The 22,079-nt window shown below is 40.8% G+C and overlaps 1 protein-coding gene across 1 annotated transcript in view; it reads left to right on the plus strand.

Annotated features, from left to right (window-relative positions):
* Window positions 1-1,483: 1,483 nt before the first annotated feature.
* Window positions 1,484-22,079, plus strand: part of loxl2b (lysyl oxidase-like 2b) — a 32,995-nt gene continuing 12,399 nt past the window's right edge. Inside the window, exons 1-4 of the mRNA XM_028457664.1 lie at window positions 1,484-1,701; window positions 4,406-4,764; window positions 5,899-6,074; window positions 20,500-20,711. Coding sequence (XP_028313465.1) covers window positions 4,419-4,764; window positions 5,899-6,074; window positions 20,500-20,711 — 734 coding nt within the window. The 5' untranslated portion in view covers window positions 1,484-1,701; window positions 4,406-4,418. The remainder of the gene's footprint in view (window positions 1,702-4,405; window positions 4,765-5,898; window positions 6,075-20,499; window positions 20,712-22,079) is intronic.

Raw genomic sequence — 22,079 nt, forward strand, 5'->3', positions numbered from 1 at the left:
CAAAGGAAAGGGAGTTTGGGAGGGGAACAAAGAGAAGGAGAAGAAGAATAAGAGTATAGTCTATTTTTGGTTGCAGTGTTGGCATAAGGTGATGCTGCTAAGAGTGTAGTGACCCAGGTGGTGAAAGTATCAGAGGGAGAACATCTCACTGCTCAGACATTAAAAAGACAGATGTGAACAGAGGGGGTGAGTGTGTGCTTACAGATGTGATACAGCCATTTCTTAGACATATCACAGCATAAGCTATCCTGATGTGTAAAAGCCGCTATTATAAGCCATCGCGCCGTCGCAAACCCTCGAGACCACCACCGAGAACACAAGAAGAAGTTCCCCAGTCCGCACCGGCGCCCAATAAATATACGACTTCTTCAAACCATAGGTATATATTTTATTTGGACACACAAGTAAATCTTTTTTTTCTTCGCTCAAAACACTTTTAATTTCATTTACATTTTAAATAATGTTTGAAATTAATTTTAACATCTATTGTAATTTACCTTTTAATAAACTAGTTTATCATGGAGTTTCATGGCTCAGACCTATTATTATTATTATGACCTTACATGTTAAGTTGGCATAAGTGCACTGTTCTCTAAAGCTTTTTAATTCAGAATATAATGTAAATATTTTTCAACCAATATCAGTTCAATCAGTGCATTGCATCTCAATGTAGATTTATTTCAACATGAGTGCACATCTCCATCATTAAATAAATATTCAATGAACTAACAAAGTAGTGAAATAATCACTGAAGAGAGCAGGCTATACATAACTTAAAGCAGCGATTCTCAACTGGTGGGTCGGGACCCAAAATGGGTTGTGGTCGCAGACAGCTTGTGAAAATTAAATGCATACTTAATGTCTCTCATGTTGGACTTGTCTTTAACCTTGAGAGAAACCTTTCTTTTGACACGCATGCTGTGAATTTATATGTTTATTTTTATGTTACCTTGTGTTTTCATTGGGTCAAATTGCACTGAAACATGTTTTTATGTTGTTTTATGTTTTTATGTACTTGTGTTATATTGTGGCTTGTATGCCTTTTTATGCTCCCCTTATCTTTGCACTCTGAATCACCCAAATAAAGTTCATTGATTGATTGATTGATGCATGTTGCACAGGAAAATATATAGATTTATGTTTAAAAAAAAAAAAAACAAGATATATGTGTGTTCACCAGCTATTTTTGAAAAACTAAATTTGGTTTATTTCCTTTTTTAAAGTGGGTCTTGATTTAATGGCTGGGTGGCAAAATGTGGGTTTTAGGGTGAGACAAGTTGAGAACCCCTAATTTAGAGAAAAACAGTTCAAGTGAAATATACGTGTCCCGTTTTTTTCTAATTGGTGAAAGTTCTCCAAACTTTCGCCTTTATTTTAACTGGGATAAAACCAGCTTCTGTGAACTGGGGTTACATCTGACTTCTGACAGTCAAAGCACAGTTTAAGTCCAGGCTCACTTTAGGTTTTGGGACGCGCAGTTTTCCACGTCCCGTGTCTTTAGAGGACGGTACCCCGGGGCGGGCGTCGGGGCTCAGGAGGCGGGACCAGCCCCGCTGACTCGGTCCAGTCCGGCTGGGACAGTGAGCGGTGACACGGAGCAGTGGAACTACCAGGAGCAGCAGAACAACCCGGAGGCTGACCCACATCTCCACAGCCCAATGCCCGCAGACGGAACTTCCATCACTAGAAGAAGCTAAAGGAGTGAGTCCAGAGTCCGCTTTAAAAAACAACACATTTTAGACTGAAAAACTACAAAAACTTGCTTTGTTTGAGTTTGTGATGCGTGTTTGCAGCTCAGTGATCTTATGGTCAGTTTTCAAATATCTGTTGCATTCACTGCCTTTGTGTTGCTTTAAACTGCAAACATTGAGACCTTATACATAACTTGCGGGCCGCGGGCCAGAACAGGTCCGTTGGCGGATCAAATGCGGTCCCTAGATGATTTTGCTTAATTTCAGCCTCGCATAAAGGTTTTTTTCTTAAAGTAAAATAACATTTTCCATATATAATGATTACCCTTTACACATTAGTTGTCTTACATCATTTTTCACAACTTTGATTCTGTTTTTTAAAGGTGCGTGACCTTTTTATTTTGTTAGTCTCCTGCAATTTATTTGCAAATATTATCTCTAAAGAAAAAAACAGGACATTTTGGAGTTTTACAAGGAAATTAAATGGAAACCTACATTTTATGATGCACATACATTTTTTTTAAAGGTATTATAGCTTTTCAGAAATGCTTTTGGCATAAATTTGTTTTTTCCAAGCATCTGTAGCACACTATGACATAAATAGTTATTACCATAATTGATAAATGCTCCCCATGTACCATACTTGTGTGAGTTTAACATTTTAAAGGGTCCCTCCACTGTTTTTACAAGTTTGGCCTAAAAGCTTCGAAATGTGATTATTAGAAGCCGAATGCACCAGATGTACCAAAATCTTTTTATTGTCTTTTAAAAATGGGCTTTTTAGAGTCTGTGATCCGCCATCATTAATTGCTGCAAAGCATCATGGGTTGAGCTTCAATCTAAAGCCCCATTGAGTTTGCTTTGTTTACCTTGTAATGTAAGAAAATGACTACTTAAACTCTGATATTCTCCCCTTAGTTCACTCTTAAACCTTTGAGCAGAGTGTGACTACGTAAAAGGAAACAGTTTTTATACAGACTCACACTAAGCAGATGGCCCTACTGTTATTGATGGTTGGTGTCGCTGCCATTCGAGACAAGACCATTGTTAACAGCATTCATTTAAGAATTTTTACAATTGAAATCCATAAAAATTCATTGTAAAACATAAATATATATATCAAATATATTAAAATGATTTTAGGTTCACTTAAATTTGTTGCCAAAATTCTTCATATTTGAATGCTTTTTGATTTGCATTTATTTTGACATTTTTTCTTAATTACTTAATAGAATATTACGTTTTCTTGGTGTTAAAGGTTTGGTTATGAGGTTTATATGCATGTACAAGCTTGAATAAGGTGCATTTTCTTAATGATATACCAGATTTTTAATCTGATCTTAGTGGGACACATTTTGATTTTAAAAATGTGTCCCTTTTCTAGGAAGTCATCAGTGTGTTTTTCATTACATTGAAAAAAGGTTAAGAGCTTTGAAGACATTTGAAAACCTGCTCTGTTCCCAATCAGTTTGTTTCTGCAGTGAACGCCTCTTCAAAGAGACGACCTGGCATTCTTAAAAATTGACACTTTGACCTATTTGCAGCCACTGTTCACATGGCCTGCAGCAGCAGGTGGCACTCACTGGTCTGACATGAAAGTGTGTACACAGTATGTACACAGACTAAGCAAAGGATGCTGTTTTTGGCGGCGCTGTGCTGACATTTGAATTCCTGAGAAAACGTGTTTGAGGAAAATGCTCCTTCCATGCACTTACATCAGGAGGGGATCAGAGGTTTCAGATTTCATGGTTTCTGGTCGAGTCCTGTCTGATGTTGACATTTTGTATTTCACCTAAAGCATAAAAGAGCCAGAGCATATTGGAGCTGTTCCAGCCTTTGATTATATGTAACTTTCTGAAGTATTTTCCAGCATAACAGCAGAAAAAAGGTTGATCCTTTGAAGAAAAAAAAACAAAACAAATAAGCAGCAAATAGATAAAAACCCATACCCTGAGTTTAACCTAGTCTTTCAATGTGTGCACCGCATTCTTCTGATGACAACACGACTGTGTGTCATGACGCTGCGGTGCTCATGTGTTCTTCCCGTGTGTGGATTGTGTAACTGCTGCCACGTTATAGTGAGGAGCGTTTAAACCTTTGCAGTTAACCTTTTTCGGCCAGATGTCTTCACACAAAGTTGCAGAAATCCCTTTCCTTATTCTTTTCTTTTTTTGGCTTCGGATTAGCTCGTTGAAACACAGCTGTTGGGTCACAGGGTGCTTTGTGTGTTTTTGAGTGGTGTAGCATTCACAGTTTAGCAGTGTAAACTCCTCAGCAGCAGTTTGGCTGGGTGTCTGAGTTCAAGAACAATTAGCTTTGCATCAACCGGACTGGAATAAGACTTTTAGAAAACTCTAAGGACCAAAGGCTGCATGGGGAAACTGTAAGGGTTTAATATTTCAAAAAATGAAAAAAAATTGAACATTATGAGAAAAAAAAATACCTTAAAAAACATCAGCTGCACAATATGAAACACATCCCCTTTATCTGGTGTGGCCACCTATTGTTTATGGGTGTAACTTTACTAACTTCCTGTAACAGATAGTAGATCATTTATCTCTGATATACGCTATTTATCCTATTATTGCACAGCAGTACTTAGTATCCAGACTCAATTTATAATGTTATTTCATGTTATAATATTATTTCAACATGAATACATGTTGTTTCATGTATTCATGTTAAGAGGTGTATATTTTTTGTCTCTTTTTCAGATTCAGTAAAAATATGGCCATCTATAAGCTGCCCTTCTGCAACATTTTACTGTTAGTGCTGTTTAGGTTGTCAAAAGCCCAGTACGAGCACCTCGGGTACCCATCGGGTTACCCAGAAGCAGTGCAGGATGCGTACACGCCTCCTGAGCTGGCACCAGACACACCCAGGATTCAGCTTCGACTAGCAGGAGACAAGAGAAAGCACAACGAAGGCAGGGTGGAGGTTTTCTACAACAGCCAGTGGGGAACCATCTGCGATGATGACTTCAACATCCACGCTGCACAGGTGGTGTGCAGAGAGCTCGGCTACGTGGAGGCCGTGTCGTGGTCACCGTCCTCAAAGTATGGAAAAGGAGAAGGTAACACAGGAATGCTTCAAAATCATCTTAATTTTGTCAGAATTTCGTTGAGAGAAGTTCCAGTTTCCGTTTCACCATCTTTCCCAAACAAGATGACAGCCTGACTACAGGCTGTTAAACTTCTCGATGATTTACAAAATCGGGATAGTAATGCTTGAATCACACGAGACTATGTGGTAAGAACAACAAGCCACACTGCTAGACACTCAGCCACTGGTTTAATGGGAAAAAATACCATATAAATGTGTGACATGGGCCCAAAACATCATGGAAACCTATCATTTCACCTTTTACATGAAACCCAGCACAGCCGTGTGATTGTAGATGCTTCTGCCATGATGTCACCATTTATAATGACCACCAGTACAGCTGTCTATGTACCAGTGCCTTTTCAGATTTGACTGCAGTCATGATAATCTGAACCGCTTGTTTATCATATGTTGAAAATATCCTTCTGATGAAGCTCTGCAATCATTTTCAATCACAGAATAACATGACTACTAGACAAACCGTTACATGTAGCAAGCGATTTTGAACAGGATTATCGTAAAATTTGACATATTTGTTAATTTGTCACACTTTTTAGTCATTTTTTCACTTGTTTTCTAGTGTAAAATAGTGGGATATTGTCTCAAAACATGCATATGAGGTTTTTCTGTATTACGTCAATGCCATATTTTAAATAGAGAGAGTAAAAACCAAAAACAAAACCGGCCATTGCTTTTTTCTGTGTCAGATAGATTTTTCCATTTCAGAATGTGAATTCTGTTTTTCCATAATTTTTTCATGTTCATGGAAGATCGGAGTCCCTATATTTAGTTTTGACCAAGTTTGCAATCTGTGCTGTGATGGGAACAGCCTAACTGAATTATACTGTATTGATTGTTAAAACTCAGTGGGTTGAAGACCAAATTCTGAATAACCTTGACCATGAAAGGAAAGTTTGAGGTCAGTCTATACAGTTGTTGTCCCATATAGAGGCATCAGCAGCTTCTTTTAGGGAAGGTTTAAATGAATTTAAATGGCTAGATCTGCATATTGTCTATCTATCATAAACCTGCAGAGAAATCATATCTTCACTCATTACTAAATAGGAAGTTTAAAAAAAAAACAACCTCTCCCCTGTCTTGTCAGGTCCCATATGGTTCGACAATCTCCAGTGCACGGGCAAGGAGAAGACCTTGGCGCTGTGTCGCTCCAATGGTATTGGCGTTTCCGATTGCAAGCACAGTGAGGATGTAGGTGTGGTGTGCAGCGACAAGAGGATCCCTGGATTTAAATTCATCAACACGCTGCCCAACCACGTGGAGGTAAACAGCGTTCTGAAAGCTTTTGCACATCCTCTGTTCTAGTTTGGGACTGCAGCATTTGTCGGCTCACACCTTCCTCTTAACTCGGGGACATCTGGCCTTTATGATCTGTTTTGTTTGTATTTGGTTTGTAGGAACAAACCTCCACACTAAAAAGGACTTGTTAAAGAATTATGCCATTTACGCACAGGTGGGCAGGTTGAGCTCATCTTCCTGAAAAACAACTACCAATTAAAAGACAGATACCTAAATGCCAAAAAGTTTACCTTTGGATATGTGAATAGTAATCTAGTAAATGTCTCAAGTTGAGACGGTGGTGTTTGCTGACTTTATTGGCTCTTTTTTTTTTTAATTAAAAGCTTGTGTCTAAGTTTTACATGACAGACTACATAACATTTATGACTGAGCAAAAGGAGATGTCTCAGAAAAAGGTAAACCCCTTAATACTTGAAGAAAATGTAATTCAGTTTATGGAAACCAAACCAACCAACCACCTCAGACTCAGACTCAACAGTAAAATATTTAAGTAATACAGTAGATATTTTCCATTGTGTGAAACCATTACGTCCCAGTGTGATCCCAGCTCGTCCGTAGTAGCCGGGTTGTGTGTCAGCAAAAGTGAAGCTAAACATGAAATTGTTAAGCGTCGCTGTCGTAACTGTCAGAGTTCATGCGTTGCCGTGCCTTTGAAGGCGTCACCGAGCATTTTTTTTTAAAGGTTGTCTATCTTATTTCCAGCACAAGCTGGATGTTATCGTTCTGCTCACGGTGGAGGCCTCATGGATCCACATTCCAATGCTGTGAGCAAACTGCAGAGCAGAGCTCACACTCCAGCTCTCTCCTCTCCTGTTGTGAAGAGGTAGAAATTCTAGTTTACAGGGTTTTTTATATTGACATTAATGTATGGGTTTAATACAGTGAGCAGAGGATTGCTGTGGACTGGTGACCTGTCCTGGATATGTTAATGTGCCATCTCTTAAATGTATCCATCGTTTAACTGTTGGTGGCAAAAATTTGGTGCTTGGGTTTCTTCACAGTAAGCATTTGTCTTGTATTTACCTACTCATAAGGTAATCAGAAAAACAAACTTTCTCACAATTCGCTGGTATTGGGAACGGCCATTACTTTTTATTAACAAGCATGTCCATGTGTGCTTGTGAGGTAGGTGCATGGTGCGCATATCAAGCACGTTTGAGATGCACTATGACAAGCGTAGTGCATGCTGTGCGTTAAATTGGAAGTGGTGCATTTTTCAAAATAAAACATATGAGAATGAAATACATAATAAAAAAAGAAAGTATTCTTTCTTTTCACCCCAGTCCCGACTATTACCGGATTGGAAAATGAATGGTCTAGCAATGTATGTTCTATTTCATAATATTTTGTGAGACGTCTCATTATGGGATGACTCCCATCTGCAGCCCTCAGAAGCATTTTTCTCAATCTGCCAATCCTGATTGGCTGGTGAAACACGTCCATCCGCCACGGACACTCCCACCTCCTATGAGAGAAGGAGGCGGACAGGCACACCTCATTCAAACATCTTACTCTCAAGCATATCTTGCATCTTCTACCAGCTTAACTGTCCACAAACTGATCTTTATCTAGCCTCTGTCGACGGGTGCTGAGAGAATGGATGCACTTGCTTTGTGGACCACACCAGGTCAAAAAGAAGCCAGCGCTTAACTTGCCTCCACTTGATCGGCACTGCCCCCTTTCAACACCGCTCCACGGTGTCGAACCTCCGAGAGTTGGCACACCACGGCTCGGCTCCAACGCTTCCCCCGACGTTCTTGAAGGTCTGGCGCACGTTGGCTCATGTCGCGGGTGCTCACACTCCAGTGGACTGCCCAGCTCTACGCTTGACACCACACCACGGTATTCATGCTTCCAGACGCCAGCACACCAGCTGTCATCTCGAGCCCAACGCTGTCCTTAACGTCCTTCGATGGCTGCTCCCCTCGGCATAGATCTACTTGCGTTCGCCGCACATGCTGCTTTACGCATTCCCCCATTGGCCCTGATACCCCCCACTCTGTCCAGGGTGAGGAAGCATGGCCATGCTCTAATTCTGGTGGCTCCACACTGGTCCGCCAGGCACTGGCTGACGGAGATTGACCAGTTGCTGTGTGCTCATCCCTGGAAGCTCCCGCTGAGCAGGGACCTGCTGTCGCAGGCAGGGCGCGCAGTTGTCCACTTACACCCAGACCGCCTGTTGCTGTGGGCTTGGCCCCTGAGTGCTCAATCTGTCAGCCATGGGACTCTCACAGAGTGCGAGGTCTCTTTATGAATGCAAGTGGCGGATTTTTGAGGGATGGTGCCTCCATTGGAGACACGTCCCCTTTCAGTGGCTGGTGGGAGTGATTTTGTCATTCCGGCAGGGCCTGATTGACAAGCGCAAAGCCTTTTCCACTGTAAAAGTGTATTTGGCTGCAATCGCCGCCCGTCATTGGGGAAAAACCGGCATGCCAGCACCCACTGATCTGCCGGTTTATGAAGGGCTCCTATGCAGGCTCCTCCCAACTGTCCAGATCACTGGTACCACCATGGGATCTGACTGTGGTTCTGGAGGGACTTAAACATCCTCCTTTCGAACTGCTGGGAGAGACGGGCCTGAAGTTTGCCTTTCTGAAGGCTGTTTTGTTACTGGCTCTGGCGTCAGCTACAGTAAGCGGGTCAGTGACATCCATGTGCTCTCGGTGCACCCGTCATTCGCTCAGCTCATCCCGGGCAATGTGAGGATGATTTTGAAGCCCAACCCAGCCTTTGTGCCAAAGGTGGTGGGCTCATGTTCTCCCATTGACCTGTTGGCCTTTTTTGCCTCACAATGTGAGAAGCGGCCTCATGTGCTGTGTCTAGTTTGTGCAGTACGCACTTACATGGACATGACAAGGAGCCTCAGGAGGAGTGATCATCTGTTCGTCACCTGGGCTAATCCCTGTAAGAGGAAGCCTGTTACTAAGCAACATCTGTCACACTGGGTTGTGGAGGCTATTGCTTTGGCGTATACAAGTCAGGGTCTGCGGCCGTCTGTGGGTCTGCGCGCACACTCAACTCAGGGTCTTGCCACATCCTGGGCTTTGTTCAGGGGAGTGTCTGTTCAGGACATTTGTTTTGCGGCCAGTTGGACCTCACCTCTCATGTATGTCTGCTTTTACTTGCTGGATGTCTCCGCTCCGTGCGTGGCACGGGCAGTTTTACTGTCCTAATGTGTACAGATCTCTGCCCTGCGGGCTGGTCTTTGCTCAATGTGACATCTCACGGAATTTTATGAAATAGAACTTTAGGTTATTTACATAACCCGGGTCTATGAGTAATATGAGCAACCCTTATTGCTTGGGCGAGTGAGAAGAGATGCTTATTTTAAATGAGGTGTGGCCACCCGCCTCCTCATCTTATAGGTGGTGGGAGTGTCCCCGGCGGACAGACACATTTCACCATCGAATCAGGATTGGCAGATTGAGAAAAATGCTTCTGAGGGCTGCAGATGGGGGTGCAACCCATAGTGAGACATCTCACTCATATTCCTCATAGAACCGGGGTTAAGTAATTAATCTAAAGTTTTTCTAACACTCACTCTTTATGACAAGCATTAATATAAATGGGAAAAACACAGTTCTATTTACATTATAAAGTAGAATTATTTACTAGTTTGCTCTCTGAAAGTCGAGATGACCCCCAAAAACCTTTTGGGAACTAACTGAAAACACAAGATGTAGAGGACATTAATGACAACATTAATTGACTGTAACTTCACATGTCTGCAGGAGGTCAGGAACTGTAACTGCTGAGGTTCTGCTGCACAAACTCAGATTTTCATCTTTTTCAGGCTCCTTCCTGGTCCAACTCTTTCTCAGTGACATCATTTTAGGAACTGTATTAAACTGTTCCCTCTGGAGCAACAAAGGCATCATAAGACTGTGTACACATATGTTGGACAGGTTCCTCAGATCTGAGAACAGGCTTTGATGTGAAAGTGGATCCTAGTAGGGATGAGGAGAAAGATCCCCGTAAGATTCATTTGAGGCTGCATGTTAGAAGCGGAAACATCTTTCGGACTTTCTGCATAGCAGTTGACAGAGATAAAAGGTAGGACAGAGTGCAGTATGAAAAGTCTAGACGTCTGGAGTCGGGCGAGGATTGCAGATGAGAGGAAAATACTCTAGTCTCAGCGTTTCCATTAACCCCCGATGTGGAAAGCAGATCCAGCCTTCAGCCCTACAGCGCCGCACAGCTGGGATCGGCCCTATCGCTGGTGACTCACACAGTCTCTGGGTGTAGTGGCAAACAATGACGCCATGCAGCTGTGTGGGTTTCATGTGGAGAAACCGCTGCCTGCTCAGGTGATGGTGTGGCAAAGCTTACAGGCTCAGAGGAAATACCCAAAGCCTGAGATAATGTGGAGGTGAAACATGATCCTTTGCATGCACGTGTCACCGACCTCTGACATCGCTGCTTCATTCCTCTGCGTGTGTGTGTTTGGTATAACTTCTCACTTTGTTGAACAAAGACTTGGCAGTCTATTAAAGTCAACATATTCTGTATTGTTCCTTTGCGGTCAGAGGTTTGTTTTTGTCTACATTAATTTTAGTTTTGAACAGTAAACGACACAAACTAACCCAGTCTGTTCCACTATGTCTGTTTATTCAAAGAGGCTGTAGAAGATCTCGTAGACCTGTCCTTCCATCTCACACATGCGTTTAATTCCGCTTTGAAACAAGTTTCAATATTAATAGATTTCAGGGTTTATGAAATGTGATTTTTGGCAGCACCCCCAGTCAGTTCTTCTGTTTATCCATATTAGATGATGAAATGTCGTCAGTTTTCTCAGCTTCAGAAGCCTTGGAGGAATGGTCAAAAACGGGGAAATACTCTTAGTTATGTATTCTTATTTTTAAAGTTAAGCATAGTGGAGATTTTGTTTTTCTTGCCTAATGATTTGAAAGGATTTTAGAAATGGTATAGAAGGAGGCTGTAATATTGATTTTTAAGTAGAAGATGATGTCACTGTTGGGCAAAATGCTGATGTGGCAACTTAGTTCATCTATTTTTCACTTTAATGTGTTTTTGTGTCATCTTGCATTTCAGGATCTCATTTCAAATATTTCAGGGACGACATTGTTTAATAAACCAGAATATTTTTACACGAAGGTGTTAAAATTAAGGCAAGAAAAAAAAAAATGGTTCCACGTTTTCTTCCTTGCGAAAATGGTTGGATTTGTTTGGGTTCAGTCCATTTGGAACCAAACTGATAAAATGTGTTCAAAAATTATCCAGCTTTAGATTATTTGACTGGTAGAAAAGCAACAGGAACTAAAAGGACTGCTGGTTTGAACCATACAGTATCTGAGACACAACACGCCCAACCTTGAAGCAGGTGGGTCGCATCATCAGAACTGAAGACAATAACAGTGCAGTGGCCAGAGGTTGACTCCAGAATCACATTGGTACATTGGCCACCCCTAGTGCAGCCCAAGCCCTAGTTTGTAGTTGGTCAAGACCATGAACTAGGTGACAATTTGATAGAAGTGCTAGAGTGGAGCACAGTCAATGCAGCAGGGAGAAGTGAGCAGCTTGCAGAGCACATTCCCTGTGTGCTGAAAATGTGTCTAGTATATATATAAGTGGTCTATGGCCACTCCAGACTTGCTCCTGTGTGTCACTCCTGAAACTAAGGCTCACCCAAATTCAATCATCAACGATTGGAGAAGAGATGCTGGTCTGATAAGTCTGGAGTTTTGCTGCCATATTCAGAAGTTTGCTCAGAATTTGGTGTGAATATCGTAAAAAGCATGCATACATGCTGCCTTGGCTCAACGGTTCAGGCTACTACTGGTGGAACAGTGTGGGGATGATTTACTTGGAACATTTTGGGTACTCTGCGATGGACTGGCGCCCTGTCCAGGGTGTACCCTCGCCTAACACCCAATGAGAGCTGGAGATAGGCACCAGTTGACCCCCGTGACCCTGAAAAAAGGAGAAAGCAGGTCATAAAATGGATGGATGGATGGATTTTGGGTCTTTCTGTATCATCAGAGTGAAGGTTTGGACATCACAGCCTACCCTAAGCATTGTTGCTGAGTCATGAGGATTGTTGTTGACCACTTTCATCCCTTCACGAGCACAATGTTTCATCATCTGAACTTCTTTCAACAGGGAAACTCCCCAGTTTTGGATGTGGCTAAATGGAACATTCGAAAATTTACAGCAACTGTGTGATGGTATTATAATCAACATAAACGAACATTTCTGAGAAAATGTTTTCACTAGCTTGATGACACAAAGAGTAAAATAACTCAGGGAGCTGACAGGAGTCAAAAAGTGGAACCTCACCAATATCCTATTGTATTATTGTATTATTATTATTGACTTCAACTACTGCACTGACACCTGTCATCTGCAGAAGTTCTCGGATGCCTCCGCAGTGGTTGGATGTATCAGGGAGGGGGACGAGGTGGAGTACAGGGCTGCTGTGGACAGCTTTGTCACATGGAGTGCAGAGCTGAACCATCTACAGCTCAATGTGGCAAAGACTAAGGAGTTGATTGTGGACCTGAGGAGAACCAAGAGGCTGGTCCGCCCTGTCTCCATCCAGGGGGTCAGTGTGGACATTGTAGAGGAGTACAAATACCTGGGAGTGGTGATTGACAATAATCTGGACTGGGGGAAAAACACTCTACTGGAAGGGCCAAAGCTGCCTCCATTTTCTGAGATGGCTGAGGTCCTTCAACATCTGCAAAAGAATGCTGAGGATGTTTTACGAGTCTGTGGTGACGAGTGCAATTCTCTACGCTGTTGTTTGCTGGGGGAGCAGACTGAAGGTCACAGACGCCATCACCCTCAACAGACTCATCCGCAAGGCCAGTGACATTGTGGGTGTTAAACTGGACTCTCTAACAGTGGTGACAGAGAGGAGGACCCTTTCCACGTGAAGGCCATCTTCATCAATGGGTCCCATCCACTCCATGATGTGCTGGTCAGTCACAGGAGCACCTTCAGCACCAGGCTGATCCCTCCACGGTGCTGCACACAATGCCACAGGAAATCATTCCTGCCTATAGTGATCAAACTTTACAATTCATCACTGTAACCTGTCAGCTTTGATTGTTGTAAATATCTGTGTTATTAATACAGTATATTTGTTTTATTATTAGTTCCCTTGTTTTATTTTTTACTACTGTAATGTGTGTGTATTTAAATCTTTTTTAATTAACAGTCTTTTACTTAAGTATTCACCTTTCTTTCTTTCTTTCTTTCTTTCTTTCTTTCTTTCTTTCTTTCTTTAGTGTTTATTCATTTTATTTGTAATATTTCTTCGCGGCTGTAATGCAAGTAATTTCCCCCTGGGATAGATAAAGTACTTCTGATTTTGATTATTAAAATTTCATGAAATCTGTGGATTTCCAGTAGCTCAGCGTGTAGTGGGAGCAAATTATGAGGATTACAGTAGCAGAAGATCTACTCACCTTTCCGTCATTCCTGGATTCCCTAGATTCATGCTCTGGTTTGGACAGTTATTAAATCTCACCATAGGGAGTATGACCACAGTGGAGCTGTTCTGTATTAGCATTTTTATTTCCATTCCCTTTATTCGATCGGTACAGCATTCCCTACACATAAGAAGATTACAAGGAGCCATGAAGTCACCCCAAGCGGAGTTTACACCTCTTATTATCTTTTCCCCTCCGAAGCCCTAAGGTCAAATGTTTCACTTTCTCCCAGTAAACCTTGAAACACGTTGAGAGCCATAAATTTCCCTTTCTGCCCTCCAGCGAGATTGTACCGTGGCCGTGCATGGTTTCGCAGCCTCAAAAGGATTTTAACCACTCGATCATTTCTCCTCACGTAGCTGCTGGTAGATGTTTCTGTAGCTGCACTGAGGTTCTCGCCCAGAGGCATCACATTCCCACATTGCATGGTGGGTAGGATGTTTAGCCTCTGGAGACTCTGAAAATAACAGAGAAATGTCAGATCTACTAACCTTGTGGTAGAGCATCAGACTGGAGCAGAGCTACCTTCAAAGGGATTTCTTACATCTCTAATTCACCTTTATGTTTTTCCAATTGACCCGATAACCAAAGTTTATATGGCAGATAATACGAAATTGAATCCTAGAAATGTTTTTGCCATTAAGGCATATTCGACAAAGAGCTGTTTTAATGTGAAGAGGAGAACTGCAATAACATTTCTGAAACTGAAGAGCAGCTCCTTCACATCCTTTATGGCTTGTTTTGTTCGATAGTCTGTGCAGTAGCTATTTCATATTTCTTCCAAAGGCTGTCATTTTCATGGCAACTTTTCTAATAATGGATAAACCAACTTGAAGATGTTTCTCTGAATTCTTGTGTTACACATATTCACGGCCTCTAATTTTTCATGAATTCGGAAAGTGGAAAGAAATGACAGAATATACTTCCTGAAACGGAAATACAAATTTTGTTAAAAGGATTTTATTAAAATGATCATTACTATTTGTTCAAACAAAATCAAGTGAAATCAAGCAATTTGACAGACTTCATCTCTTGAAATAGAAATAGCTACTGTATATGAAACAGACCTGTATGTTTTAGGACAATATCATACATTTCACAACACAGAGATTTTAAAGACCGTGCCAGAATCTTGTGGACATTAAATGTCTAACTTTTTACCTTTGACGAGTCTGACATGTTAGTGTTTTTGTTTGTGGCTAGAGCTTGGTGGTGATGTCACTCACATCCAACCCAGATCGTCCCCTTTGAAAAAGTCTAAAGTCAAGTTTACAGCATGTGTTGTATTGCAGATTGAATAGCTCCCATTACCAGAAAATACCCATTTGATGCAATGCATACAGATGTTATTGACCTATAATATCTGAGTAGAACGCTGCCATAAAGCTAGAAACTGCACACTTCAGCTTGCCATTTTCCCAACATGCATTGCTGTTATTTCACTGTCACAGTGTGTTATGAAGAAGTGTCTTTTTCAAGGTGTATGCTGCTCTGTGTGGATAGCAGGTATTAGATAAGAATAAGAAGGCATGTTCCAAAAGACCAGGCTGCTCCCATTGCTCTAGTGGTCCAGCTCGTTTCCCATACCCTCGGAAATAGTCAATAATTAATTAGATAGATAGCAATTGATTACAAATGCATATACTTGTAGGGTTTTGTCATATTTGCCTCCTCACCTTTTCCCTGAGTCATTACTTCACCTGCACAGCTTTTATGCTAGCTGACAATCTAAACCACCAGCCACATCCTGGTACCCTGTAATCACTACCAAGCCTGTGTTTGCTTTCTTTGTGTCTTAATGTCCTTTGAGCTGAAATGCCACATAAACTTTCCTAATTTCCATTCGGTCATTGTGTAATTTACACCCTGTTTCGGCTCAGTTGCTACCACTTCACTAAACATCTGTTTCCAGTTTGCTAACAAAGGCGGTGTTTTTATGGCTTTTAGGTGAGGAACTCTGAACCGCAAGTCAACGTTCTTTAAGTCGAGAAAATACTGAGTGAAAAAATGCATGCTGCTCGGTTGACTTGTTGATTTTCATATTGTTTTTTTTAAATTGGACTTTGTACTGGATGGAAAAAAGGGTTGGAAATTGTTCCAAGGACAAATTTTCCACTTTGAATCCAGAGTTTCATGATTTTGTTGTGGACGAATGGGGATTTCTGCTAGAGGAGAGATGTCGAAGACCTCCATTGAAACCATATGTTCCCTGTGCTGCGTGAGCGCTATTGGCAGATATTGTCTCTACTGTACTGAGGAGTGTCAGGCAGCTCTGTAGCATCAGGGTGGATCTCATAGCAGAAATCACAAGAGGAATGCAGCAGGAGAGGGTTTCTGTGGTCGCATTTATTGATCAACTTGATTAAGTTGGACATGCATTTGCTACATTGTCCAATAAGAACGATGCAAGTTCTCTTACTGAGAATGAATTGACAGCCCACTGCTGTCCCAAGGGGAGTATGGGTAAAATGCTGAGAACAATTTCACTACGGTGATGAATATAGTTTACATTATTATTAATAAGAGACCAAGCTAAAACCCATTAGCAGTATAGCCTATAGCACCCTTTATTGATTCTCAATTTTTCCTACTGTAGTCCAAATCAGACTTTCTTTGTTGTTGGCAAATGTAGACTCTTGTGTTGTTTTTTTTTTGTTTTCCTTCCAAAAGAACTTCTGTGGACTCAGTTGCATTTGCATAATAGGCCCAACACCGAAGGGTTTTCTGTATATTTTAACAAATTCGAGCATTTACTGAGTGGTGATATAGCAGCTCAACCTGGCAACACTTATTCTCAGTTTTATATCAGTTTGTATGAAATTTTGAGGTCAGGAACTTGTTTTAACCCCAGTAGCTGCCAAAACTAGCTATCCAGCTAAACAGTCCTAAAACTCAACAATAAAGCTGATAATGTTTGCTGAATGGTCAAACTTGTTGTGAAACTACAAACAATACATCAATATCAAAGCCTGTTAGCATGTCCATGTGGTGTCTGCAGTTAGCATTGTCAGAGTTTTTTTTGTTTCTCTTATCAAACAGATCGTACATAGGCAACAAGGGAATTGATTGTCATAAATAGGGACTTTTTAAGAGATTTCTAATATTGTATAAATTAAATAGGAAAAAAATACTGTGAAATTTGGTTTAATCTTGCAATGATTCAATTTGTGGACAGAAAATTGTCAGAATACGTTGTTGACCAGGAATTCGTGGTGTGTTTGTTCATTATGAGTCCGTTGGTGACACCTTTTTTCATAAACTCATTGAGATGTGGCATTTTTGTGACAAGCCATTCATGAATGTCTCCCCAAAGAGGTTGTAAAAGTAAACATGAAAAAAAATGGGTGAAAAATTGTTTGTTTCCTTCTTATAGGGAATGAACTATTATTATTATTATTATTATTATTATTATTATTATTATTATTATTATTATTATTATTATAAATATATGGTATTTTAAATGAAAAATCTTTAATTTCTGTGAATTTGGAGAAATTCTAAACAATGGGTTCATAATTTGCAGATAGAAATATGAGATCTGATTAAAAATATATACATTTATTTGTTAACATAATCACCAATTATTAATATGGTAATTGATGATTATGGGGGGGGGCATTTGGGAGGACGTTTTAATCTTTGATAACTTCTTTAGTAGAAGACAGAATACGTTTTTGAATATTTATTCATTTATTTATTTCTAATTATTATAGAGTTAAAAACAATGGAAGTTGGGCGTCCTTTGAAAAAGTTTGTCCTGACCTCTGTTTCTATGTCTGAGTGTTCTTGGAAAAGACACTGGAAACAGTTTAGGGTTGCATTGCTGCTCTGATGCAATTGGCATGTGAAGGGTGTGTGAAAAGTTGGATTTTGACTAAGACGAATACTCATCCTCAAGATATTAAAACAAGTGTTTCTCCACTCTGAGATCTATGATTTACTTGTATTTATGCTAAAATAACTTGACTTGCGTCCACCGTGATGTTCCTTCATGTACCCCAGAAATAAACATATCCCCACTTGTGAACCACTGCTTTGTTATGCGTTTATTAAACAATACTTATTCACATATTTCTATTGCATCATATTAAATCCTCTCCATAGAAAATTTCTTTCTTCCTGTTTATGTTTCAATGCTATCTGGTCTAAGCAGGAAATAAACAACATAATACACTTTTTTTTTTTGCAGAACAGGAGATGAAATCGGACATCCAGAGTGTAGTGGTGTTTTATTTTCAAAGAATCCCATTACTGAGGAGGAAACTATGTTCCTGTGAATCAGATCTGTGTTGCAACAACTTAAGCCCATCTCACTTTTCCTCCTACCGCTGATACTTTTCCATCCGCAAAGACTTTCCCCAGATTCGGGAATGACCCCGATTCCAGAGGAAAGGCACAGAAGCAAAACGCATGGTAGACATTTCTCTATGTTCTGAATTTAAAGGTGCAGTCGGTAACTTGGAGGAGAGAGAGGACTTTGCATTAAATTTGAACATACAATTTTCAGATCCCTCCCCCTCCCTCTCCGCTGCTGTCCTACCCTGCCTCCAATGTTCCTCCCCCAGAGGAGGCTAGCGTGAATATTGCTAAACGACCAGTAAACCACACAACAAAACCGATAAGACTGTCAGGTCACTTCATAAAGATATTGTCTGCTACTCTCTAATAAAACAACACCAACCACTAACGTTAGCATTAGTATCAGAAACAAGCTAACGTTTGCCCGACTGCAACATCACAGTAATATAATGCACTACGGAGTACTAGTGTAACAATTACAAATCAAACAGAAGATATATACTGTACACATAACATGTACCCAACGCTGCTCCCTAATGGAAAGGAGTACACTCCTTACCTTGTCACAGTCTTCTTCCTCACAAAAAGTCGCCAACTCTGCGTCAGTTTTGAGTCCTTTCAGATCACGAAGTTCCCTCCACCTCTGAAAAGCCAGTCTGATGTTGACTCTCGACTTGTCCCGGGCTCTGTTATAATTCTTTCTTTTTTAGATTTTCTTTCTTCCTCTTTTTACTCGTCGTCTTTGTGTAAGTTGTTGATGCTAACAGAGGTATTGGCAGTTTTTTAGTCAGCAGCTGAGGAGGAAGGGGGCGGGAGCTGTGATCGACAGCTGTCAAACAGTCCATCATACACAATCCTGGTTCTGATTCTCTTCTTTTGCTCGGCCGCGCTGGATTTTGGCAATTTGCAGTAGGAGCAGTAGGCAGGACTTAATTAGCCTGTTTTTTTTTTTTTTACAGATTACTAGTTTCATGTAATGCTGTCTTTACATAGTGACAGTTTTAGCAAAATGACAAAAAGTCACTTCTATAAGAGTTACCTGTTGCACCTTTAGGAGTGTTTTTTTAATGTCTGAAAACGTGTGGAGTGTCTGAGCTGTAAACAGGAAATTAATCAGGAGCAGTTAAAGCAATGAGATCCTGATTGCTTAATAATATTCGGACTGCTTGATATTCATTGTACTGTTAGTCATTCATATGATGTATTTTCAGTAAATCCCCACGAGATCGTCATCACCACATTTCCAGTCATTATCCTCCTCCATGATTTCAGCCCTCATGCACTTTCATATCCTCCACAGCCTGGACTTTGTGGTTTATGACCGGCCTGTTAATGTAGGTTACCCGTGAGCAAAAATAGCAGAGAATAGACAGACTAAAGATCCCCTCTCAGTTTAAGAAACCACACTGTCTCTCATTAGCTGATGTCCAGCATGTCCGGGTTCCATTTATGGAGGGAAGCCACCCACGTCTCCCTCCCCTCAGCTCAAGATGTCACGTAGCACATGAAGCTCTGTGAGAGAGTCAGGGAGATAAATCCCTAAGTAACTAATGGCCATATCTAAAGTTTTACTTCAGTTGTTTGAATCACTTTTCGACATTTAGATGCACTGATGTAACGGGTATCCTCAGTTTTTTCCTGAACCTACAGATTTGAAGAACTAGTAAGTTTAGGTAAAAGGATATGAGAAATGTTCATAGTACTAATGAGCATTTCAGAAACAAGGAGTCTTTGAACAAAGTTCATAATAAAAGCAAAGAGGCCGAGCTGACCTATTATAGTTCAGCGAGCACATGTGGTCACATTTAACCTCAAGTTTAACATAACTCCAGCATGAAATGCTCTTAATCAGTGACTAACAACAAGGGCAGAAAGTTGTTTTTTGTACAGTCTATTTGAAACTGGCCTCAGATCTATGCTGAGTGTAGAGTTCTGTCAAAGTAGCAGTTTAAGTCCTGCTCTACTCAAGCCACGAGGCATCTGGAAGCAAGACTTGCTGTTTGGTAATTGCCCGTTCCTTCATGCACACTTACATAAGTGCCCATGTGCTTATATACATATACAGTATGATGCAAGTGTTACCATGGAGACCATTTAATTCACTTTTTAAAGGCTGAAACAGTTGTGAAGGCAGCGTTTGGTGGTGTTTAGAATAAATAAGGTTTTTCGCAGTAAAAATGTTTAAGCAATCTGGAGGTGATTTACAAGCCCTGCAGACTGAGCGGCCTGTGGTTACAGCACACGTGTGTGCGTGTGTTTAGGGGGGTGAAAGTCTTTGATTGTATGTTATGTAACTCAAGAAATGCAGTTTCTAAACTGACTTCCATGTATAGGCTGAGTACGTCTGTGCTGATTACAGGCATGCACACGAAGAATAACTCCATCAATCATGGCTTATGCGCAAAAATCATGCATACATTGGCAAGCGCATGTGTCCACTGTCCTATGTGATTTCTGTACAAATATGGAGCCGGGGGTCAGCTCAAACCTTAGTATTAGGTTCAAACTCTTCAAAGCTCAATATCTAAAGTGAGTAGAGAAGTTATTACATGAACCTGCGCTCACAAGAAAACAATTGTCCAGTTTAAAACTTTGGATGTGTTTGACCAAAATGTCGTCGGACTTCTCACCAACAGAATCTCGACATCCAAGTTGAGGATGTGCGTATTCGAGCCATCTTGTCATCCTACCGCAAGCGGATCCCGGTCACCGAAGGATACGTGGAGGTGAAGGATGGCGGCAAATGGAAGCAGATCTGCAACGCAGACTGGACCGAGTTCAACAGCAGAGTCATCTGTGGCATGTTCGGCTTTCCCGGTGAGAGGAAATACAACACCAGGATATACAAGTGAGTGTGGAGGGTCGGAGTAATGATGATAATGGAGTTTATAGGATTGTGGGACTCTTTGGTCATTAGTTGAGTGCTGTGCTTCAGTGGGTTGCTAGTTCTCCCAGTTTCCTCTCTGTAAATTGGTAATTACTTGTTAGCCATGAGCCCCTGCTTTGTTCTTTAACATGGCCAAGGGTTGACATCTATTTCAAACATGATATTTCCCTTCAAATTGAGATATAATGTCCTGGAACTTATGTTTCCATTTGGATATGTGGACATCTTTAAGCCTGAGGCGCTTTTCTGCCTTCCTTGCTCACTAAACTTGTCTCTGGTCGTCCTTCTGGTCAGTGAAGTCTTCCTCTCACTGCAGGTTTTATCCATCGTTGGCACATGATTTCTGTTGGGAGACCTCATTTTGTGCTAAACCCGTTTTTCCTCCTTGGTGGGTTACTTTTCCAACCTCAAGTGGACACTGACACAGTGACACCTCCTTGTCAGCACTCAAATCCAGGGCTCTGGCACAGATCTGTTTGGTGTAGAATGGCTGTTTCTAACACCCACTGTTTAGCCTTTAGAACAGATGTGATTCACATTATTATTTGTACGTGTTTTAGTCTTACACAATAAAACTCATAGGTGGAAACGTCTCTATTACTGGTAGTCTGATGAAAGAAACCAGAATTATTTAGCTGTTAAACCTAAGCACTTTACTTGAGCTAATATCCTAAAAAAAACTTGGTTATAGATGAAAATGTATTATTTTTCTGGGGAAATAACTGAGCGGGCTTCAGGCATTCACACACTGCTGCTCTCTGCTATTCGTTTTTATTAAACACTGTCAAATTACTCCAAAAAACTGATTTAAAGTCATTGCATTGACTCTTAGGATGACTAGTCTATGGCGCGTAGACTGTGTGGATGTTCTGAAAAGGTTGTCATGATGATAATGACCTTATATTAGCTGTTTGGTTCTAGAGTCAGACTGGCATGAATCAGTCCCTCCAGGACTTTGCTGACATTTTTTGTGATTGTTGCGGACTGAAATGCCTGATTTTACGGGCCATTTTTCCAAAAGGTGAGATTTTTTTTCAGCTCTAAAACATACTTTACTCGCAATTAAGTTAATTGTTTCTACCAATTACAAATACATATTAACCAAAAATACACTTTATTATTGGAAAGCAAACACCAACACAATTTTGCAAAACTTGCATTTTTTTTTTTTTTTTAGCTTAGACACTGAGCGTACCCTGAATGCAAAAGGTGCAACAGTTTTTGATCAAAATGATCATCAGACGTTCAAGTCAGTAAACAATATTGAACTTAAGGAATCTTAAAGTGCATAACATGTTCTCCCACATGGGGTTGTGCACTGGCATTCTC

The sequence above is a fragment of the Gouania willdenowi genome, chromosome 9 (genome assembly GCF_900634775.1).
Source record: "Gouania willdenowi chromosome 9, fGouWil2.1, whole genome shotgun sequence".
Classification (NCBI taxonomy): domain Eukaryota; kingdom Metazoa; phylum Chordata; class Actinopteri; order Blenniiformes; family Gobiesocidae; genus Gouania; species Gouania willdenowi.